The sequence below is a fragment of the Typha latifolia genome, chromosome 8 (assembly GCF_019914945.1).
Source record: "Typha latifolia isolate L0001 chromosome 8, TyphaL0001v2, whole genome shotgun sequence".
NCBI classification, from domain to species: domain Eukaryota; kingdom Viridiplantae; phylum Streptophyta; class Magnoliopsida; order Poales; family Typhaceae; genus Typha; species Typha latifolia.
In genome coordinates, this window is record NC_133093.1 from 5,481,627 (window position 1) to 5,507,114 (window position 25,488).

General features: G+C 37.0%; 1 protein-coding gene across 2 annotated transcripts in view; it reads left to right on the plus strand.

Moving 5' to 3' along the window:
- LOC140793785 (dol-P-Man:Man(5)GlcNAc(2)-PP-Dol alpha-1,3-mannosyltransferase) overlaps positions 1 to 25,488 on the plus strand; it is a 40,270-nt gene that overhangs the window by 465 nt on the left and 14,317 nt on the right. The window contains exons 3-11 of one of the 2 annotated variants that reach the window (XM_073145479.1): positions 22 to 159; positions 7,487 to 7,555; positions 18,660 to 18,817; positions 18,928 to 18,994; positions 19,062 to 19,115; positions 23,051 to 23,139; positions 24,072 to 24,188; positions 24,665 to 24,783; positions 24,901 to 24,979. In XM_073145479.1, the coding sequence (XP_073001580.1) occupies positions 22 to 159; positions 7,487 to 7,555; positions 18,660 to 18,817; positions 18,928 to 18,994; positions 19,062 to 19,115; positions 23,051 to 23,139; positions 24,072 to 24,188; positions 24,665 to 24,783; positions 24,901 to 24,979 (890 nt within the window). Of the gene's footprint in view, positions 1 to 21; positions 160 to 7,486; positions 7,556 to 16,864; positions 16,908 to 17,001; positions 17,112 to 18,659; positions 18,818 to 18,927; positions 18,995 to 19,061; positions 19,116 to 23,050; positions 23,140 to 24,071; positions 24,189 to 24,664; positions 24,784 to 24,900; positions 24,980 to 25,488 lie in introns of those variants that run through there. The other variant, XM_073145480.1, reaches the window with a different exon arrangement.

The following is a 25,488-nucleotide window of genomic DNA, read 5'->3' on the forward strand; positions in this document are numbered from 1 at the left end:
TAATCGTTTTGGGAAGGGCAGGTAGATGGTTTTCTTGCTGGAGAGAGGGACTACACCAAGCTGAAAGGGGATACAGGGCCTTTGGTGTATCCAGCTGGGTTTCTCTATGTGTACTCTCTCATTAAGTTTATAACTGGTGGCCAGGTCTTTCCTGCACAGGTGATATTTAGTCTTCATAGGAGCTAATTTGTTTAGTTCTTTCTTTGTTCTGTTTTCTTTTATGGTTGACTATGCTAAGACTTAAGGCTGTCTGTGCCAATATACTTCTCCTAGGCAGAATGCTTCTGCATTCTATTTTTTTCTTTTTTCAATTCAACCATTTTTGTCTTAATTTTTGTTTTAGTTGGTTTTGTACAATTTTTTTTTGTACGTGAATCTCTTGACATGAGATACAAATTAGCTTTTACTACCTATGAGGAGTTGTGATTATCAATGGATAAGAATTAACTGCTGAGCCTCAGTAATGTGCATGAAATGCAAACTGGAGTCAAGGACAAGATTGTAGTATGGAGGTGATTGTCAATGTGTCAGAACTATCATCACTAGTGAGCATAATTTGGTTATTAGGAAAATAACACAGCAACTTGCTTTAAATGTGTATGGAGCTTGTCGCTAATAATATAAATTCTATGAGAATCAGGGAAGATATTTTTCTAGACATGAATTGCTTCACTTGGAGAAGTTTTAGGTCATTTAGCTAGCTCAGAACAACAAGTGATAGAACCAGATGCTTTTGCTGAGTGCACAAATGAAATTGATTGAATGGAATCTATAATTTATTCCAAACATACCATAGAGAAGAAGTTATTTATGATGTAGAGCTATTTATACTATTTTACTTAATGATTTAATATTCAATTGAACGGGGGTGATAGGCTCTGATACCAAATGATAGGGCTCAGATACCACCTTGATGGGCTCTGATACCAAATTGTTAAGCTCTGAAACCAAATATAGGTTACGCAACTATTCCTTCAAGATCTGGATGTATTACAGGAATTAGTCCGCGCAACCGTGGGAAAATATTCGTTAAATATTCTTCAGTAGTCAGAAAATTACGAAACCAATTGGATTAGATCCGTAACTTCTTGATCTACAACTTTCGTATTTATGCCCTTCGTAGATTCGAACTATAGTAGGGACAAAAACACGGAATAATGTGGGTGAGGGTGGTGGTGATGGGTGGAGTGGGTGTTAGGGTTATGGATGAATATGGAGATGAAGGTGGATTGTGGATGTGATTTAGAGATATAGACGAAGGGAACGAAGTGGTCGAGATCCCAAAGAAAAAAGGGTGCTCGGCAGTCGAGGGATATTAGAAGTTAGGAGAAATCTTGCCAACGGTAGAGGTGGAAAGATGGTGAAGAGGGAGAAGGGCGATTAAAGTAGATAGATGATAGAAAGGCAAGAAATCAATATTCCAATAATATAATGAAGTTGGCTGCTATCCACATATATATAGAGGTTAGCCAACAAGTCCTAAAACAATATGAAACTCTAATTCTAAAACTTTCTCGTTATCGCGCTCAAATGCACCAAAAGACATCCTCTGTATGTACGAACGCGATGCAGGCGCTCGCCCGACCGCATTCGAACGCACAATATGCGTTCTCTATATTTGCGAACCTGATGTAGGCGTTCGCAAGGGCGTTTGAACGCGACCCCTCTTGTGTTCAAACGTGACCTATAAGAATTTTATTTTAAAAAAAATAAACATCTAATGCAATAAGAAAAGATCCTAACTAAGTGTATCAGCCCACCACGCTTCCCCTACCTTGCCCTTAAGATGAAAAGTCTTGGAAACGCTCCAAGATATCAGTCTCCAACTCCCATGTCACCTCATCAGATGGCTTGCTAAGCCACTCAACTAGAATCTCCATCTTTAATCTGGTACCATGTCGTTGTCGGCGTCTAGTAAGTACATGAACTGGCTCAACGATCTCTGTCTCCTCTAATGGATTTGGTAGAACTGATCTAACGATTTCATGATCTCCAATGCGCTCTCTTAATAATAAAACATGAAAAACAAGATGCACTCTCGACTTCTCCGGCAACTCTAAACGATATGCAACTGGACCAATACGCTCCAACACCTGAAACAGACCAAAGTAGCGATGTGCTAACTTTTGGTTTCGCATCGGACGTAAGGTCACCTGTCGATATGATTGCACCCTCACAAACACCCAACTACCGATGTCAAACTCCTACTCCCTATGGCTATGATCATAAACTTGCTTCATACGGTTTTGAGCAAGTTTAAGATGAGCACGCAACCTCCTTAATGTGGCGTCTCTATCCATAAAATCTAAGTCTATCTCCGTACGATCTGCATATGCTACTGGATCATAAGCGCGTAACGTCAGAGCCGTGCGTCCATACACCGCCTCAAATGGAGTCATGTTAATGCTGCTATGATAGGCGGTATTGTAGGACCACTCCGCCCACGGTAAGAACTCCAACCATCGTCTCGACATCTCTCCAACAAAACACCTCAAATACTGCTCCATGTCTCGATTGATCACCTCGGTTTGGCCGTCCGTCTGTAGATGGTCGGCCGAAATGAAGTTCAATCGAGTTCCCTGTAATGTGAAAAACTCAGTCCAAAAGTCACTCATAAATACACGATCATGATCCGAGACAATTGTGCATGGCATGCTATGTAACCGAGCAACATCTCTAACAAAAATTTCAGCCATTGACTTGGCTGAAAACGAATGTGGCAATGCCGAAAAGTGTGCATACTTGCTTAATCAGTTCGGATAATAAAATCGTCTACCGATCAAATACGGCCTCCATTTAGTTACTGCATGCAAAATTGCCAACATCTCTCTCTCATAAGTTGATAATTGCTGAGATTTTTGTGACAAAGCCTTACTAAGAAAGGCTTTGGGACGTCCTCCTTGAATTAGTATAGCTCCTATGCCAACACTTGACGCATCACATTCCACAATGAACTCTTTGGTAAAGTCCCGTAGCGCTAAAATGAGTGCCATCATCATTGGCTGAAGTGGCTTCATTCGTCCATCTAAAAGAGTTTTTCTTCAATAAAGAAGTGAGAAGAGCAGCGATCTTGCCATATTCGGCGATGAAGCATCGATAATATCCGATCAGCCCCAAAAATCCTCTCAATTCGGTGGTAGTAGTAGGAATAGGCCAAGCGGTCATACATGCAACTATTTGAAGATCTGCCGCTACACTATTCGCTGAAATGATGCGGCCTAAATACTCCACTTGTGGTACTCCTTATAGGCACTTGGACTTCTTGATCTTCAATTGGTTTTGCTTCAACAAATTTAACACATCCTTCAAATGCTGCCAATGCTCCAATTCAGTCTTGCTATACACCAAAATATTATAAAAAAATACCAAGATATACCTTCGCAAGAGAGGCCAAAATATATCATTCATGAGGCCTTGAAAGGTAGTTGGAGCATTGGTGAGACCAAAAGACATCACCTGGAACTCGTAATGCCTATCCGGAGTCCGAAATGCAGTTTTATGTACATCCGCCGGGTGAACTCTAATTTGATAATACCCGGCCCTCAAGTCGAGCTTACTAAATATAGTCGCCCCTGCAATAGGATACCGGTTCTTGACGGTAATAGTGTTTAATGCTCGATAGTCAACACAAAAACGCCATGTCCCATCCTTTTTTTTTGCACCAATAGCACGGGGGATGAGTATGAGCTATGACTTAATTGAATGAGGCCTTGCTCTAATATCTCGGCTACCATCTTTGAGATAACTTCTTTTTGCACATGTGGATACCGATATGGCCTCACGTTTGCCGGTGCAGCCCCGGGTACAATCTCTATGCGATGGTTCGCCGCTCTCCTCGATGGCAACTTCTATGGCTCCTCAAATAGTCCAGAAAAGTTATTTAATAAATTAGATAATTCAATGGTAGTACTTGAACTCGTTTGAGGCTCATCTCCTGCTGGTCCTAACTGAAGAAGATAGGCCAAATCATACGCACAAGGCAGCCCCATCATAGGCTGCATTGCAGGAATCGGTGAAGACCGAACACCATCCAGCTGCACATCTTTGTTTCCTTGTTTAAATTTCATCCATATGCTCCAGAAATCAAATATGACGGGTCCTAAACTCTGTAATCACTGAGCACCAAGGACAATGTCCGCTTCTCGCAGCGCTAACGGATACAAATCCATAATGATGTCGTGTCCTTGCACTCGTATACTGACCCGGCGACACAAGTTCTCAGTTTTAAGCTTCGTGTCGTCTCCAATAGCAACGTCAAATCCCGTGGTCGGTCCGGTATCCAAACCCAATCTCCTCACTAACCTCTCGTCTAGAGAGTTGTGTGTACTCCCCGAATCAATAAGGATGTGCACACAATATTTTCTAACGAGTCCGTCTACTCGTAACATCCTCGGCGCAAAAGTACCCGAATATGCATGTATCGATATTTTAGCTTGGATATCTTTTTCCGCACCCACCTCAATGGTCTCCTCATGGACCTCCTCTGGATACTTTCCATCATCAACAACCTCATCATTCTCCTCAATACCGTTGACAAGCATCACACTCCCGATCGGTTTAGAACACCGATGATCGGGGATGAAATGCTCATCACATCGAAAGCAAAGAACCTTCACTCTTCGCTCCTCCACCTAGGCAGGTGTGAGTTTGAACAGGGGTCTTGTGCCTCCTTTAACATCGGAAGGTCTCAAGGGTGGTCGTGGTCTACTACTCGCAGCTGTTGTTTTTGAAACCGCAGAATTTCTAGTCGGCGTTCTAGGTGCAAACCGCCCATCTCGGTTGCCCCAATTGGTTTTCGCTGCCATCTTTAGAGCCTTATGTTTTTGCTCCATCCTCACGGCCTTCTCAAAGGCCTCCTTAAGAGTAATAGGACAAAGAGCACGAACATCTGCCTAAATCTCACCCCGCAGCTCTGGAATAAATGTGCTCATTAATGTCGGTTCGGGCCAAGGTGGCTCACAACGACTACTAACTCTCTTAAACTCAGCTTGGTACTCCAATACAGTCGTCCTTTGAACTATCTTGCTTAATATGGCAGCAAAATTTTCATATGCCGCAGTCCCAAATCTGCGTGTAATCCTCTTACAAAAATCAGCCCATCCGGTAAATCCTCCACCACAAATAACCGATCTATACCAATGCAGTTTTCGTTTCTTGGAGGTGAAAGCTTGCCATCTGGACCTTTGCATCTTCCGCTGTACCTTGACAAAATATTGTTCAACTTGAAACACCTAATCCGTTGGATCACTGCTTTGGAATTTTGGGAAATCCAAGCATGCGGTTCTCCCTCGAATAGCATTGTCGGGTTCACGAAAGATCCTTGGTTCAAGTCTAAACCTTTATGCAAGTTGATCCTCTTTCCTAAATTCTCGAGCACGTCTATCACCATCTCCAAAGGGATCAATCTCATCCTCAAAGTGCCAATCCTCCTCATCGACGAAGCGCACCGGTGCCGCACGCCTCTCGGGTTCCACCACCGTCGGTCTTGGGTTTTGCAACGGAGGTGGGAAATGATGTGTGGGCATAGGTAAGAGGGGATTATTGGCACTCACATGACGCACCTAGACCTGTGGGGTATCAGTTTGATAAGGTCCCACCGCTGGTCCTTCTTGAAACTCCGATTGCCGTCGAGAATATAACGAATCAAATCAGTTCTTGACATATTCCTTGAAATTATTATGATCCTTTTGAATTGAGTCAACTCTATGCATCAAAGTATGGAACATGCCCCTAAGTTTATCCATATTCGCACTCATGGATGTTGGTTGACTTGGTCCTGTCGTTGTCGCTCCAAAGAAATCGACCTCACGGTTAGGGTAATCGTGGATTGAGTCTTCCCTTATCGGTGTGCTCTCCATAGGTCTCCTTGTTGATGTCATCATCCTTGTTTCAACCATTAATGAAGGTCTGAGGTTCGCCTGCTCTGATACCATTTTGGTTAGGCTCTGATACCAAATGATAGGGCTCAGATACCACCTTGATGGGCTCTGATACTAAATTGTTAAGCTCTGGAACCAAAGATAGGCTACACAACTATTCTTTCAAGATCTGGATGTATTACAGGAATCAGTTCGCGCAACCGTGGGAAAATATTTGTCAAATATTCTCCGGTAGTCAGAAAATTATGAAACTTGAGTTAGATCCGTAACTTCTTGATCTACAACTTTCGTATTTACGCCCTTCGCAGATTCAAACAATAGTAGGGACAAAAATACGGAGATGAAGGTGGATTGTGGATGTTAGGGTTATAGATGGATATAGAGATGAACGTGGATTGTGGATGTGATTTTAGGATATAGACGAAGGGAACAAAGTGGTCGAGATCCCAAAGAAGAGAGAGGATCGACAGTCGAGGGAGATTAAAAGTTAGGAGAAATCTTGCCAACAGTAGAGGTGGAAGGATAGTGAAGAGGGAGGAGGGAGATTAGAGTAGATAGATGATAGAGAAGCAAGAAATCAATATTCGAATCGCATAGTGAAGTTGGCTGCCATCCACATATATATAGAGACTAGCTAATAAGTCCTAAAACAATAAATAACCATAATTCTAGAAGACTCCCACCAATCGCGTTTGCACGCACCCTATTGCGTTCGAACGCACAAAAGGCGTTCTCTGTATATGCGAACGTGATGCAGACGTTAGAACGCGCCCGACCGCATTCGAACGTGCATTACGCGTTCTTTGTATTTGCGAACCTGATGCAAACGTTCACAACGACATTCGAACACTACCCATCCTGTATTCGAACGCGACCTATAGAGATGGAAGGATGGTGAAGAGGGAGGAGGGAGATTAGGGTAGATAGATGATAGAGAGGTAAGAAATCAATATTTCAATCGCATAGTGAAGTTGGCTGCCATCCACATATATATAGAGATTAGCTAACAAGTCCTAAAATAATATGAAACCTTAATTCTAAAACTTTCCCGTCGATCGTGTTTGAACGCGCCCGATCTCGTTCGAATGCATCAAAAGACGTTCTTTGTATGTGCGAACGCGATGCAGGCGTTCGAACGCGGGCGTTCGAACTGGCCCGACTCCGTTCGAACGCACAATATGCGTTCTCTGTATTTGCGAACCTGATGCAGGCGTTCACAAAGGCGTTCGAATGCGACCCATTTTGCGTTCGAACGCGATCTACAGAAATTTTATTTTAATGAAAATAAACACCTAATGCTATAAGAAAAGATCCTAACTAAATATATCGGGGGTGTGAGATTATTGTTAATTACTTTTGGGCTCATTAGATCAGTCTAATAAAAGTCCATTCATCACTAGCCGAGTAAATATAAAATTACTTCGAGCTAGTACAAAATTCTTTTGATATCTTCTTTAATACATGTGATGATTGTTTTATGCAGTACTATTGATCTTTGGTGCTAGAATGGATGGAAATCCATTTATTTCTATTTTATTATTTTGTTTTCATATAAATTTTACTAGTTTTCCAGCTCTGACTTTTCAATTATCTCTGTATTTTTCCAGATTCTGTTTGGCATTCTGTACATTGTTAATCTGGGCATCATCCTAGTCATATATTTGAAGACTGAAGTGGTATGATATTTTTTGTTATGGTTTCGTTTCCTTTCATTAATATGGATTTATGGATTGCTAGGTTGGTTTCATATTTTTTGGGTATGTACAATGGGTTTATAATTGTCTGCACATTCCTAGTTGTCTTTTTTTTTAATTTTTTTATTAAGAATGTTATTATTTTTGATAATTTGAGGAAGTATTTAATTGAATTGGATGCACACATATGCAGATATATGAAATGGTCACTCAATTAGGAATTTTAGGACTTAGGACACATCAATGCAAGTGAACAGATTAATGTGAGCTTGGCTTAGAGATCAATAATAAGGAAAAGTTACATATCTGTATCATGTATTCAATTTAGATTCAAAAGGAACTAATTGAAACTAACCTGGTTCAGATTCCTCCCTTTTCAATGTGTTGTCTAGGTATGATCTGAAAAAAAATCAGCCTCGGTCAAGTTCTTGGAAAAAAAAAGAATAAAGGTATATATTTTCTTTGGTCGTGAACAATGATAGGTTGGCAAAATACCGGAATAGAGTAGCCATATTCACTAATGGCGGTAATGAAAATGGGCTTTTTTTAAACTTTTAATGTAGACTACAATGTAGGAGTCTTGGTTTGCTGCAACGATGGCCGTGCTGGCGGCGCACCGGCATGCGGCACGAGTGTCGCACGACACCCCTAATAGCGGCAATTTGCTCGCCGTCTGAGCTTTTGTCGCCGCCAGCCTTGCCGCCATCATCGCCTGTCGTGCTAGAGAGCTCCATCAATGAAGGTGTTGTTGCGTCCCACGCGGGCCAGCCCTAGCCCCAGCCCCAGCCCGAGGAGGAAGAAGACCTCGGGCGAGTCGGGGCAGGTGAATAAAGAGTGCATTTGCGGATCCGAATTGATGAGGCTTTCAACTCTGTTAGCAAACGATGGCAGGCGAGTGGCGAACGACGGCGGTGAGCGGCAAACGATGAGATCGAAGAGGGAAGCGTCGTTATTCTCCCTTCTCTTTTTCTCTCCATATCTTGTAGCATAATCGACAAGTGCCGCGGCATGTGCCATGCCATGCCATGCCGTGCCATAGCACGACCATCCATGGTTTGCTGTTTAGTTATTTTGAGGTGTAGGAAACTCTGATTATAAGAGATCGGTCAAAGGTTGGGCTGTTTCACTATCAAATATGATCTTCTGGAGTGTTCAAGTGTTCGAGCTAGCAAAAATGATCCAAACTGGGTGTTACACTTTCTTAAAGTTTGCCAAATCTTATTCTTGATTCAGATGGAGAGAAAAAGTAAGGAAAATTGAAGGTAAAGTTTTGGGTAATTATACTTATTTCATATGGTTTTATATCCATAATTGCCTTATCCAGAGGAGAAATAAGGATCTGTGGTCATCATAAGAGAGTTTTTCATTAATTCACCAATCATACAAGAGAAATCGTTGGGTCTAGCCTAATTAGGGGGTCTTTGATGATAGTGACTTCACATAAATTTCAACTTTTAAATTTGTTAATTTAGACTTAAGAAAATTGATGATGGTGAGACTAGAAATAATAATAATGATAATGATGACGATGATGATGATGGTGATGGTGATGGTGATAATGACGGGACTCAGTCTAGTGATCGTGATGTTGAAGATGAGACATATGTCCCTGCTATACAACCTTCTTAGAGAGGTATTATTTTTATAAAAGAGGAAAACTTCACATATGCCATCCAAGATCAAGACTATGGGGCTAGACCTAAACAACCACGAGGCAGAATTTGTTAGAGACAGAAAAAAGGAAAGGGACCATTTCAAGCTCAACATGATTACAACCATACAAAGAAAGAAATTAATTCTGTAGGTAGCAGGACATTAGGAGAGGTGCATCCACAAGATGATATGAGTTCGTCATCATTACCATCAAGGATGGCCGTGCCGGTTGGCACTTAGCATGCTGGTAGAGGCACGACACTTGGCACGGGGTGTGCCAGTGGCACACCCCTGTGCCGAGGTGTGCTGAGCCGTCCAGCACAGCCTTATGCCGGTCATGTGCCAATGTAGAGACATTTTTTTTTTAAATTTTTTCTATTTCCATTAATCTTGATCAAATCAACTTTACTTATTTTCTTAACAAACATAATGACAAGTGGAACCCATTTTTTTAAACTTTTTTTAACCCATCATCAATTAACTTTTGTCATTTGTTATTTTTGGAATGACAACTCATTTGTCATTTTTTGAATGACAATTTATTTGTCATTATTTAAAATTGGAATGACAACTAATGTCTAATTTTCATTTGTCATTTTCTCTAATTTCAATCAAATCTTGTTTTGTCATCTAATCTTATTTTTTGTCTTTCTTTTATCTCTATCCATTAAATATTTCTAAAACTCTCATGTTAAACACAATTGTGTTTAACACTTCTCTCTCTCAACTCCTCCAACCGTAGCCTTTTTTATTCTATCTTTCTCTCATTTTGTTTTCTTAACAACTTCTACTCCGGTGATCTTATTTGACGGTGACGAACGTAGTGTTGAGCTCCCGTGGTAATCTTCTCTAAGAATTTTCTCTTAGCTTGTGTGATTGTGAGGTAAGTTTCTCTTTTATTCTTTTAATTTATCAGAGACAGAAGAAAGGAAAATGACCATCTCAAGCTCAATATGATTATAGTCAAATGAGAGAAAGATTTGAGTCTGTAGATAGCAGGACATCGGGAGAGGTGCGCTCACATGACAATATAAGTTCATCATCATTATCATCATATCAATCACATCCACCAGAGCCACAACACCTTTATTATATTTCATATCCACGATTTACATATGCTAATAGTGTGCCTGTGCCGGTGCCGGTGCTGGTCGTTCCTGTGCATATTCAATATTCATATCATATCATTGAAGAATTATAAAATTTTTATTTGTATGAAGACTATGTGAGACGTTACAACGAGTAATATTATCAGTGGATGAGTTTTGAAGAATATCGACAGTATTTAACACAACATTCCCATATTATTTTTGTGCCGGCAGATAAAGTCTTGGATCCTCCTCGTCATTCTACGTTCAATTAGATATTAGTTTTAATTATTGAACTATTATCAATTATGTATTGAATGTTATTATGTGTTCAATTATATTATGGAGTATTCAATTATATTATGGTTTAATCATTAATATTTGTTTTAATGAATGTATTCAATCATATCATGTGTTGAATAATATTTATATTCAACTATTGTTTTATCTTTAATAAAATAGGTTATTTACAAAAATAATCTAAAGATAAAATATTGTAATATAGATTTTAAATTTTAATACATATATTTAGACAAAAAATCAAAGATTGACTAAATATCCTAAAAAAAATATTATAAATACGTGCCACTAGCACAGGGCGCGTGTCGAAGTGTGCCGCTCGGCACACCCTATGCCGACTGGCACGTACCACTGGCATGGCCATCACTGATTACCATCATATCAATCCACCTATTAGAGTCACAATATATTTATTATACTCCATATCCGCAATCTGCATATGCTTTTGGTATGCCTGTGCCAATATCGATGCTAGTCGTTTTCGTGTATATACACTATCCATATCATATCATAAGAAAATTATAAAATTTTTATTTGTATGAAAACTATGTGAGACGTTACAACTTACAACGAGCAATATTGTTAGTATATCAATTTTGAAGATTATCAATAATATTTAATGCAACATTCTCGTGTTATTTTTGTGCTGGTAAATAAAATATTTGATTCTCCTCGCCATTCTACATTCAACTAAATATTAGTTAGTTATTGAACTATTATCAATTAGTATTATGTGTTAAATGTTATGCGTTCAATTATATTATGGAGTATTCAATCATCTTATGAAGTGCTCAATTATTAATATTAGTTTTAATGAATGTATTCAATCATATTATGTGTTGAATAATATTTATATTTAATAGTTTTTTTATCTTTAATAAAATAGGTCAGTTACAAAAATAATATAAAGATAAAATACTATAATGTAGGTTTTAATACATATATTTAAACTAAAACCCAAAGATTGACATGCCGAATATCTAAAAATATTTCTAAATATCTTAAAAGTTTTATTAAAAATATTATAAATGTGTGCTAGTGGCACGCAAGGGCACGACGATCGTTGAGTGCAGCTACTATGCTTTGATCCATTATGGAGTAGGCGTCAGTTGATTTAGGTAGCACATCTAGGAGGATACCTAGATGTGTTGCAGTGTATAAAAGTACCACAAGAGATCATTTGGTAGATGGATGCAAGCAAATAAATGAGCATAGAAGAAAAAAAGCCTACGTTGACAGGTAGTATATGAAAACTCTGCCGGGGCTTTTTCGCATTATGGGTATTCTAGTCTTTTGCCCTTTTAGGATTTGTCCATATAAATGCTTGTTATGTTATCATTTGAGGTTAATGATATTTAAAGGTTTTTGAGATTGTCTACTTTTTTTCATTTGTTGGTGAATTCTAATAGCTTGTTGGAGGATTTCGTGGGTTTGTTCTTTATTTTTCTCTATTGATATTGTCGTTCTACATTAGTTTTGGTATTAGAGCTAATGTTCAGTTTATGGATGTTTTGCCTTCCGGATTCTATGTTGCGGCTCATTTATTCTTCGTTTGATTGGTTGCCCCATGAACACTAGAAGGTTACGAAGTTCGACGCACAATGAGTACGACAAGTTTTGAACCACATGGAGAGATCATTATTAGTGAGGAACAAAATGAATTCGTCACCACCGTAGAACCTCCACATGAGACTTAACGGTCATCAAAAGTGAGTCGCTCATGTTATTCAATAATCAATTGTCAAAGGCGAGATCGATCTTTCTCTTCGCGTTGTAGATTAAAAAAGAAAAAACCTCTGGGGAAAAAAATATAAATTTTTTTTATCTTGAAATTCAAATTTCACAGTTTTGAATTAGCATATTAGTTTCTATTTTGATTATTATCCCGTCATTTAATCATCTCATTAAAATTTTAGCTTTCTGAAATTGTTCTAGCCTTTCCCAAATTCCAAAAATTTAAATTTTGGAGATTTGCTCTTTTCTTAAATATCTCAACAAATCTTCTCTTTCTTTAATTAAATCTATCAAAATTTCTAATTGCCTCTCTCTCCCAAATCAACTTCAACCCAAAACCCAATCCTTTATTCAATCCAGGCTAACCCAAAACTGATGCAGTATTAATGGACTGTTGGAATCCATGGAATCCACTAATGAATTGTTGGAATCCACCAACAAAAGAAAAAGAAAGTAGATAATCTAAAAAATCTCCAATTACACATTTACCTCAAATGATGACATAACAACTGTTTATTTAGGCAAACTTTAAAAGGACAAAAGGCTAGAATACCTATAATGCCAAAGATACTAAAATCTCACATCTCTTCCTCACGAATTTGTCGCCCAATCAAAGTGTCACTGGATGGGCTGTTCTCCTACGTCCATGTAAGTACGTGTCTGAAAGTAGTGTTTGCATCAACTTTTTCAGGGTGGGAAAAACTTGACCCTGCCAAGTGGGGCTGAGGGCAGCTTTGGTAGAACTCCCAGAGGTTTATATCTATATGTTGAAGCTCCTCACGCGTGATCCATGTGCTATTAGACTTTGGGTGGCCTCACCATCGGACCGGGAACCAATGAATTCCTCCATCAGCATTACATATTATCTGTTTATCCAAAAAACATCTATCTTTTCTTTTCATGATGTGGATGAAAAATGGGAAGTGGCAGGGTTAAAAACATGTATATCTGGAAGGGTGAAAACAAGTGTATCATAAGGATCATTAGAGATGGTCACAGGAGGTTTATAGGCTATTAAATGTTCAATATTTAAGGTGGAACTAGTGCCATAATTGGAGAAAAAATCTTTGACATCTAGGTCACCATTTTGATCCGAAGGACATGCACTACTGGATTGCAATTAAATGTTGAATTTTGATATTTTTCTAGCTAGAAATTCGTCGGGAATAGACTTAGATTATTTGATTGATTACTATTTGAGATTTGCTATTATCTCTTATCATATCATTGCATTATAAATATTAATTGTTGCATTTCTCTTTGCATTGTCATTAGTGACAATTCTTTTGTATGAACCTACATAGTAGTTGGGTAGTTTCCATTTCTCAATTCTAGTCTGTTATAGAACGTAATGCTATGGATAATATTCGGAAATTCATTCAATAATCCTTTAAAAAATATGCCACAAAGCTAGATGATATCAATGCCCGCCCTAAAGCTCTTGAAACTTGTCATGAAAGGCATGAGAATAGAGGTGATGCTAAAGCTTCCAATATGGGAACTGCATTTATTTTGGCTATATCATGTTTGAGACTCGCCAATAAAATTGGCCTTCCATTTCTTTGATAGTCTTATCGCGTCCAAAATGACTCAAAAGATCATCGACATGAATCTCCCAAATTGAAATATCACATACAAATGTACGAGGTATGCAAAATTTATTGGTGTTAAATAAATAACCTTTATAGAGAGAGTAGTCATTTAGAGATACATTCGAATCATTTGATAAAGTGATGTAGGCTTCTCCAAAATTGAGGAATGAGGTGTAATCTTCTTTTTAGCTTGACAAATCCTATGATAGTGATACTTGTGATAGAAAGAAGATTAACCCTTCAACTGGGCGCATCAGCTGCCTTGTTTTCAACTCCAGCCTTATGTTTTGGAACAAAAATGTATTCCTGTAGAAATTCAATCTAGTGACTATGCCGAGCATTGAGCTTCTTTTGAGAGTTGAGGTATCAAAGAGCTTCATGGTCGGAATATAGCACAAATTCATGCGGGAGTAGAAAATGACTTCAGTAGCGCAAATGTTGAATAACTGTATAAAATTCTATATCATATGTGGAATACCTTTGTTTTGCTCAATTTAACTTTTTGCTAAAGTAGGTAATAGGTGGCGTTCTTGACTAAGGACACCACCTATTCCAATTCTAGAGGCATCACATTCTGACATTCTTAGTTTGATTTTCTTGAAGGCCTTATTTGCATTTCGAGTCCATTAAAAGTCACAATTTTTAAGGCAGTCAATAATTGGGAACATGATTGTGCTCAACTTGCGAATGAAATGTCGATAGAACATAGCAAGTCCATGAAATTTGCGAACATCATAGACATTTTGTGGCTCAAATCAATTGACAATTGCTTTGATTTTTGGGGGTGAACGCATATTCTTTTAGATGAAACCACAAACCCTAAGAATATGACCCTATTCACGAGAAATAAGCACCTTTTCTCATTAGCATAGAGGTTTGAGGTGCGAAGGGTGAGATAGACTGGGCACAAATGATCTAAATGTTGTTTCTTCGAGTGGCTACAGATCAAGATATCATCAAAATACACCACGAAGAACTTGCGCATAAATGGTTGGAACTTGTGTCATAACTCGCAATAATGTACTCGGTGCATTGGAGATGGATAGTCCAAAAGGCATCACTAACTATTCACACAAGCCATCCGTGATTTTCAAAGCAATTTGTCATTCATCTCTTGGACGAATTCTAATTTGGTATAACCACTCTTTAAGTTGATTTTGGAGAAAATTATAACTCCGACTGTTATATTAAGCATGTCATCAAGTCTAGGAATTTGGTTTATGATGTGTAAACCCTTTTCATAAGTAGCATTCTTCTTGTTATCTTTGTTAGCTAATTTGGGGCGCATAGGATTAATTTCGATCTTTGTGTCCTTGAAAATGAAAGGACATAAGTTTGATCGACTAAATTTGGTCACATCGTGATTTAATAGGCACAAATGGCCCAAGATGATATGTCCCACATTCATTGGTATGAGTTGCACCAAATATCTTCTTTGTATGAAAGAAACTGGATAGGATATGAAAATAAATGATTATTAACCCAAGATATTTTGTAAGGACTTAGGCGAGTAGGTTTTAATCCCAGACGAAACACCACACCAGAAGAGACCGCATTAATGCAGTTTCCACTATCGATGATTACTTTGGAGCCTTTGGTTCCACATTTAATGTATGTGTGAAAAATTATGCTCCGACGCCAATTATTAGTCTCCTTCGGTTGAGTCAATGTGCATTTGGCAACACCAACAGGATGGTCTTCATAGACACGTTCCTCATCACTTTTCTTGCATGACATTAGGGTCCGATACATAAATTTGTTCATCAGCATTGTCTTCTTCATTAAATTGTCCTATTCCCCAAGGTATATGGCTTTTCTAGGACAGTGTCACCCTTCTCTATTTGCTTACATCTATAGCATCAACGAGGATTGGTGGTAGGCATAGTGTCACTCATAGGTCCTTCCCCTTTATCTTTGTTGATTGGCACCATATTCTAAATATTTCTAGGAAGTGATATTGCCGTCTAGGTTTTACTTCCATTTGGAGCAAGATTAAAAGGGATTCCACTCATAGGACGCCTCGACACATTGTTTTGCGTCCATTTCATAGTTTAGCACAAAAGTGTAGGCCTAGTCTAGTGTGGTTATTTTCTTGAAAAATTAACTCATGTCTAATATCTTCATTAAGGCCGCATCTGAAATGGCTCAAGGTGACCCTCTCATCTTCTATGATGATGCATGTTAACATATACTCTTCAAATAGAGACACGTAATCGCTCAAAGATTTCGTCCCTTGCCTAAAATTGTTCCATTGATTCAATAGGTCGTGATAAAAATGGGATAAACATTTTTCTTTTAGTTTTTCTTTCATTTTCACCCAATCAATTATTGGAGGTTGATTATTTCGGATTAAAATCTATTTCGTACTTTGTCAAAACAACTTGGCATGCCTGATTAGTTCCATTTGGCAAATCTATTTCTAATTTTTGTACAAGTTGTACCAATAAAAGAAGTCCATTTTGCGAATCCAAATCCAATCGGTGAAGACCATTGGATTCATTCACCCATCAAAAGTGGGAGCATCCACATTAATATTTTTCATTATCTGATCCTTATGGTCTTTATAATGTCTATAAGTAGTGTTGTTTCTAAACTCTCTATTAACGTTTGGATCCACAGTGTCATATTGATAATGGTGCCATTGTGGGAACTTATTAGGAATTTTTTCTTCGTAAGGGGATTAGGGGGATGTCGATGGATCTGAATGTCAGGATTGACGCGCAACTCCCATATTGGAAACTTCAGCATCACTTCCATTCTTATGCCTCTCATGACAAATTTCAAGAGCCTCAAGATGGGCATTGATATCATCTAGCGTGGTAGCATATTTTTCAAAGGATTCTTGATTGAATTTTTGAATATCATCCATATTGTCAAGTTCCATAACATCTAATGCTGATGGAGTTCATTGATTCCTAGTCTGACGGAGAGACCGCCCAAAGTCTGATGATAGCATGTCGATCACTCGTGAGGAGCTTTAGTAGATAGATTCAAACCTCTAAGAGTTTTACTAGAGCGGCCCTCAGTCCTACTTGACGGAGTCGAGTTTTTCTCATCTCAGGAAAGTTGATGCGGACACTACTTTCATATGTGTACTCACGTAGATGCATGATGGTAGTCCATCCAGTGACACTTTGGTTGGACGACAAGTCATATGGGAGAAGCTTTGAGGTGAGGAGATTTTAGTCTTTTTTTATATTATGGGTATTCCACTCTTTTGTATTTTTAGGGTTTCCTTATATAAATGCTTGTTATGTTATCATTTGAGATTAATAAGTATTTGGAGATTTTTGAGATTATCTACATTCTTTCACTTGTTGGTGGATTTCAACAGCCTATTGGTAGATTTCATCCGTTTGTTCTTCTTTATTGATATCGTCGTTTTGCATCAGTTTTGGGTTTTAGCCAAGATTGGATTAAGGATTAGGTTTCAGATTGAAGTTCATTTGGGGGTATAGGCAATTCGAAATTTTGATGGGTTTGGATAGCTTTGGTAATATGGGATTTGTTAAAAGATTAAAGAAAGAGAAGATTTGTTGAGATATCTAAGGAACGAGCAAATCTCGTAAATTTGAATGTTTGAAATTTGGTATAGGCTATAATAGTTTTAGAAAGGTAGGATTTTAATGACATAATTGAATGAAGGGATAATAATCAAAACAGAAACAAATCTGCTACTTCAAAACTTCAAAATTTGAATTTCGAGATAAGGAAAATTTAGGATTTTTTTTCGTAGAGGCTAATTTTTTGTTGATCTACGACGAAGAGAAAGATTGATCTCGTTTTTGGCAATTGATTACTGAATAATACATGAGCAACTCACTTTTGATAGTCGTTGAGTCTAACGTAGAGGTTGCGCAGTGGTGATGGATTTTTCTTGTTCTTCGACGATGGTGATCTCTTCGTGCGAATCAGAACTTGTCATGCTCATTATGGATTGCGTTCGAACGGATAAAAGATGTTCTTTGTCGATGTGAACGCGATGCAGGTGTTTGAACGTGCATTTCATGTTCTTTATTTTTGCGAACCTAATGCAGGCGTTTACAAATGCGTTCGAACGCGACTTATAAAAAATTTATTTTAATGAAAACAATTAACTAATGCAATAAGAAAATATCCTAACTAAGTGTATTAAGGTGCTTTGGTACTTCGGTCAAATTGTATTAATTTTATAACAATTATTTGGCAATATTGGGTTATCCTTAGCTTATTTCACTCTTACTGCACATTAGAATAGAATGCCGGTCAAAAACCATCAAAATAATGTAAAGGCGGAAGAAAACATCGTGAAAAGTTAAAAACTAGACTAGGCCATGCCAAAGCGGTTTTGCACTATGACAACTGACATAGTGACCATATTGGCTAGTACAAACTGTGTGTCAGTACTAAACCTTTTCATGTATGAATGCCATTTCTCCTGAAAATTTCTAGTTTATACATATCCAAACGGGCGCGATATAATTGAGTCAAGAGATCCTTTTATAGATCTTGAAGATCTTATGAAAGCAATCAAAAACACTTCTTAGAAACAATCCAAAGGATATTTTAGCTCCATTTCTGGTTTCTCCGAAATACATCATATTATTCTGTAGATATCTAGTGCTCCTTATAGTTAAAATATCAGTCCTTGCAATCACAAGTTTGCAATGTGTCCATCTACTTTTTTGATGTCTTTCATGATTTTAACTTTGTTTTTGTTATCTTGAATGACAATGGCAGTTACCATGGTGGGCTTTAGGCTTACTTTGTTTATCAAGGAGAATTCATTCCATATTTATGCTTCGTCTCTTCAATGATTGTTTTGCGATGACCTTGCTCCATGCTTCGCTGGTTTTGCTTCTTTATCAAAAATGGCACCTTGCTTTAATTATCTTCAGGTGATTGTTGATTTCTGATCTACAAATTAATTTTAGATAAGACATTTATTCTTTCACATAAATGCCTAACGATACTTATTTTAATTTCTTATCCGTTTTTCTGGTTACAGTGGAGCAGTGTCAATTAAGATGAATGTTCTTCTTTATGCCCCACCATTGTTTCTACTTATGTTGAAGGTACTATTGTCAGGTCATTAAATTTCTGTTCCATTTTGCATTTTATTAGCGAGCTATTTTGTTGTAGGGTATGAGCATTAAAGGGGTGTTTCTTGCATTGTTGGGAGCTGCATTGCTGCAGGTATGCTCCAATATAATGTTGTTTCTTATAGTCATTACTTATTCTTACATTGCTGATGCAAATAAAGAGAGGGCATTCCATACTCCCATTGCATGAGGCTCCCTTTTACATGGGGTTTGGAGAGCGAAGATTTATGCAACCTTACTCTTATCTTTGAGGATGTTGTTTCCAAGATCATACATTGCTATACGCTAAAAATATCTTAGTAATAATATACCCTATCATGCGTTAAAGGTATATCAATCATAGTTGTACCCTGTAATATGCTAAAAGTATAACTATCAACTATAATTATACTCTGTCATACATTAAGAGTATGTCCAATATCAAGCACATCACATATGGATAATTTTATAATTTTCTTTTAAATGATAGATCATATGTATTTATCTAGTATTGCAACAATTCATGGATATTAAAATTTAGGTGGTAAAGAAGTCAAAAGAAATATGATTCAATGTCGTCTCCGATTATATATCCATCATATGCCTGCTCATATTACAAATCAACTCGACTAATAAAATATGCACAAGATTTATTTCTAATCATTTCTAAATCATCTGCATACTTATGCCTGAGATCAACCTAACAAATGAATGATAAAATTATGTTCAATTGTAATAATCTTTTTATAGGATCATATAATCATGTTAGAGGCTAAAACATAATACGTATATATAAATATTTAATATATCCTAATTTGTAAAAGGCATTTAGGGGGTAGACTACTCCCTGCATTCTCGCTTTCGATGTTTTCTCTGGTCATCTATTGATCACATAATACCTGCCTAGAGGTACTCTCGAGTCTCTACTTCTGTTGGTATAAAATTGCTGAGTAAGGGGGAAAGATCATATTAGAACCTCATGGCTTACTTCCCATAGTGATTACTTATTATTTATATATGGTTATTGCTATTTATATTTCTATTCTATTTTTTGTTTTAATAAATTTAGTTATATATATGTATATAGTTATAATAAAAAGATAATTCCAACAATGTAGACATAATTCTTGTGTATTATTCATATGTATATGAAAATATAGTATTTGTATATATATATATGTATGTATGTATGTATGTATGTATAATTTTAAGTATGCTAGGACATACATTTATAACAATAGATATATACGTCATTGTCAATACATTTACATACATAAATAAATATTTAACTTAATGGGATTAGTAACTATTAGAATATGGCTATTAATTTCTCAAATAAAATACTGAATTACTTTGACACTCATTACAAAAATCTATTAAGTAAACTAGATATTATTCCATACTTAATTTACTAAAGTTAGAATTTAACTAGTTACTAAATTATTGGAGCAGAAAATAAATCAAGATAAATTAAAATGACAAAATAAATGAAAGAGAGTTACTAGGTTGGCCTGGGCTTGGCCTAGTCTGAGATGTGAAACAGTGCAGGGTCGAGGCCTAGCACTATTTACAGCTAGGTCAGAGTTTCAAGAGGTGGCAGTCAGAGGAGTGACATCGTCGTCGTTGGGGGTTGGGAGTGAGAGGAAGGTTGTGGTGGTGATGGCGTGGTTGTCAGAGGGAGAGGAAAGTGACGGTGGTATAGTGGTGCAATGAAATTATTGAGTGGGGAGGGTGGAGGCAATGGTGGTAGTGTGGTCGTTGGAGTTGGGTGTGATGGTGGTGAGATGGAAAAACGGGTGAGGAGAGTGTGTGGTGGAGAGAAGGCTTATCTTGGCTCGACCAGGTCACCAACAAGGTGGGGTTGTAGTGGTGGCTGTTTGGTGTTGGGTTTGGACGTCTGAGAGTAGAGATGAAGGGGGAGGGAGCGGTACTGTTGGTGGCGGCAGTGGATTTGAGAGAGAACTAGAGAGAGGAAGAGAGAGATGAGGGAATATATATATATATATATATAGAGAGAGAGAGAGAGAGAGAGAGAGAGAGAGAGCTTTCTAAAGAAAACTTCCATGTTGGTTTGTTTTAAGTCAGCTGGAGATGGAGAGAATAAAAATAAAAAGAACGGAGAGAGGGAATGGAGAAGAGAGAAGAGGGAGTAGGGAGAGAAGACAAAATAAGAAATGAAAGTATAAATAAAAATAACTTTAAGTAAATATTAGAAAAAAATCAAAAATTGCTTCAAAATAGGTTGTTTATATGATTGTTTGTTTTTTAGTATTAGTAAAATCAATATTATCACTAATATTTTACTATTAATCTTATCATTATAACTAGTTCCTTCTTTCTTCTATAATAATTATAATATTATTTTATGCTTGTCCTTTTTGGATTATTACAGTTTGGTAGCAACTAATGGGCCAATTCAAAATTCTGCTCCGAACCATTGAGATGGTGGGTGTAAACAAGTTATCTAACTTACAGCCTATAAATATTCCTATAATGAATTGCCTGGGAACATCTCTAGTAAATGGAATATACAAAATTGTGATCAATCAAATATTTGAAAGTACCAGTATGTACTAACTTCTGGAATTTGGGTCATAGCACAATTTTTGTCTATACCAACACTATAATATTGGATTATTCCTTTGGTTGGCAAAGACAGAGTCAGAATAAAGAGAATTGCAACATTGTCCTATGTTGACCTCTCATTTCTAGTCTACCTTATTTAACATTTAATTTTGTGGCAGAAAAAGCATTAGTCTTTATTTTTTGTTTGACCTGTAAAAGATATAAAGATAAATATGACTTGTAGAACAATTCAGGATTTCCTTTGCGGGCTCCATAGTGGGAAATTATATATTCTGTCAAAGAAAGTTCCTCAAGTAAATTTCTTTGAATGGATAAATCAATCATTTGTTCTTGGGGTTCTAACATGCACATTCTGAGACAAGATTGTAATGTCTGTGCTGCTAGCATGGCAATCCTTTGTTCTAGCTATGCGCATCTTTCAAAAATGTTATTTTAAACACTCTCCTTCTTACTTCTTGGTTTGCTAGACATTTACCATATTGTGTCTTTTCTTATCTGCTTCTATTTTGTCTTCTTTCTTTTAATATTCTTTATTTCTATGGATGTTAACTCATGTTGTTGTACTGTTGTACTTTGATTGTGGTATAAACCTTTCCCTTTGTGGTTTGGAATTTTGATTTTGATTAGTTCTGTCTCGACAAACTTAAAAATGGAAAATTTGGGTGAAAATGATCGGTTCAGCCATAGTGGTCTGAAACAAAGGTAAAAACCAAAACTCTTGGTTGGTTTCAGGCTTTCAGCCTTGATCAGTGTGCTGCTTCAGTTTTATTGTTCAAGAAGTTTCAACTGGTATTCTTTCTGATTGAAACTTCAAACCATGCTGGTTTTTGATCTCTTCATATCAAATCCTATTTGTCATCTTGCTTTCTCTCTTTATTCTCCCTCTAGTAATATCTACATATACATGGGAATACTCAAGTTATTTCATTTTGGTTTTTCTTTTGAAATGTAGGTTGAACAGCCATCACAGTATCACACTGTGTTTTAGAACAGTAGGTGAAACTCTAAATACAATATCTAGAATTTATGGACAAAAGAAAAGAAAAAAAAAAGAAGTTTCCATTTTATGTACTGTCCAAATTTCCTGCTTTGTAGTGACCTATTGAAAGCATAACTGATGTACACGGTTGTCTTCCGTTATTTCTTTTCATGGAAGGCTATCTTTCTTTAGTGCGGAAGAATCCTAAATTTATGTCAGCTACCCATGTGGTTCATGGGTTCTTCCTTGCTTATTAGTCATTCAGCAGCTTAAAATATGCCTTGATGGCTTATTCTCTGTGGGCGATAGTTTTATATGGTGGCATTAGTTAATATCCATAATTTGAGGGTCAAATATTATAGTAGCTACTCTGCTAATGTACTGCAAAGTTTATCTAGGCATCCAACAGTGGACTGTTTGACAATTTTCTGTCATGCATGCAGCCATGCTTGCGTACTATGAATATTTTTTTTCACTTTTTGCAGATTCTTTTGGGTTTGCCCTTCTTGTTATCATATCCAGTTGCGTACATTTCAAGAGCCTTCAATCTAGGCCGTGTCTTCATCCACTTCTGGTGCATATCCAGGCTATCCAAATTGAAGTTATTTTCAAGCTTTATGTTTGTAAAAAGGACTGAATAATCTGCAATTTCCTGAAATCATCGAGTATAAAAGAAAATTCAAAAGCATCTGAAGCTCTTCAATCTCATTTTTAAATATCTAAACATATATGCTAGGAAGCTATACTATTGGTTTCTTTTCGCAAATGTTTCTCCATGAATAGTAGATGTCTTCTTTTAAGTTCCATAATTGCATTTTGCATCTGCATGTCTAGCTGTGTTTGCCAGTGCCATGCCAATGTGCTGCATGCTTCTTCTGTTCTCCACACATCATGGGCTCCCTGGATGGTACATGCCTAGCGATAGCATGCAATTGTTTGGCACGTCGTGTGCAATGGCATCACAAGTAGATTTTATGTAAGAAATATTAAACCTTGTTCCAATAGGTAACAAATGGAGTTATAATATATTCTATAATCTTGATTTTTCTTTTTCATTGCAGCTTGCACATATCATGCGGTACTAAGCTGAGTTTCAAAAAGCTGTATTCTGTTTTCCAGCAGTTCTTAAATTTCAGTCATTAGTAACCATATCTTACCTGCTGTTGTGAAGTAGCATACAGTAATTGTGCTTACTTTCAGGCAAAAATGAACATGCAGAAGCCTTCATGCTCATCCATCTGTGAATGGACACAGATACAAAGAGTATTATTTGCATAAAACATGCATTTTTGCATTATATTAGTCTAAGATCTTGCTGGGAGGTGATCAGGCTGAATTCTGATAGCCTCTATTCCTGATTTTATTCTGCTCTTTTACTTTTCTGTTTCTTAATCTAAGAGTCCAATTCCTGCAACAGAAATAGGCTTTTTATAAGTTCATGCTTCTTTAAGATGATGCATATAAATTGTCCTTTTTGACATAATTATGGGTTATTTTGTTTTTCAGGTCCGTCAATTTCAAGTTTGTCCCAGAAAGTGTTTTCATATCAAAAGAATTTGCCAGTGCCTTACTGGTTCTTCATCTTACAGTCCTACTGATGTTTGCGCACTTTAGGTGGTCCAAGTGAGTAGAGAAAACTAAAAGCGCCATCTTTTACTCATATATTCTATCTGATTAAGACATACAATTAAAATAGTTTCTCTTAACTATTCTAGGCCTGCTTCTCTCTTAAAATGATCTGTATGGTGTGATCCTCATTGATTAACCATGGTTCTGCTTAAGCTGCCTTTTTATTTTGAAATAACCATGTGTTGATTGACCACACACACTTATTCAGATAGGTGGGAAGAGATCAGGAAAATGCTGTCTCATGGGATGGGATAGCCATGTGTCTGAGCTGAGCTTATTGTTTCTTTATGTCCCAATGATTAATCATTGTGCTATTTAACTTTTACACAAAACATTTCCACTATATGACTATTAGTCAGTTGTCCTACTATTTTTCATGTTATGGAAAAGATGGATTGCTTTAATTTGACATCATATTTGACCTTTCTGAAAGCATACAATTTACTAATGGCATCAAACATCATCTACAGGCATGAAGGAGGACTATTCCAGCTCTTGAATTCCAGACTGAGTGATGCTCTATCAAAATCCTTATCTATAAAAAAGTTTCTTACTTTAGAGTCCAGACTTATCGTTCTCAGTAAAGAACGTACGGTTTTCAAGATAAACTAGTGATATACTTTATCTTTGTCTTCTTTTTGATAGTTTATACTTTATAGATTTTTGACTAAACCTGATCCTGACTTTACTTGTGATGTTTATCCAGATATTATAACAGTTATGTTTGTTGGGAACTTCATTGGTGTCGTATTTGCTCGGTCTTTGCATTATCAATTCTATTCGTGGTAAGAACTTTCATGCTAAGGTTGTTATTTTTCATCTTGGAGAAAGAAGGCAGAAGGATAAGTATATCCTACATTTCTTGGCTTACATATCTGCATATTTATATGATGATGTTTGGATCCTTCAATTAATTAATTGCTATATGCTTTTTTTTCCTTTTTTCTTTTTTTGCATTTCCATTTATTGTCTTCTTAAACATGCGTACTATGTGGGTTTCATTTCTTTGCATATCAGTTAGTTGTCTTGAGCACTTAATTATCGCAGGTAAGATTGTTATTACTGATTATAAGTTATTGTTTTGGTACTTGCAAAGAAGTTATGGTTTTTGTTTAAACAAACATTAACCATGCTAGTGCTGAGCTGTGTTGAGCTGTGTGAACTTGTGCTGGCTTGTCATGGCCTGATCAACTTTTCTGCATTCTCTTTTTCACCTAAAGTTAAAAAGTATCTTTGGCGCAATCGGTGAAGAAATTTTGTGATCATTGTCACAAAAATAGAAAATAGAGAAGAG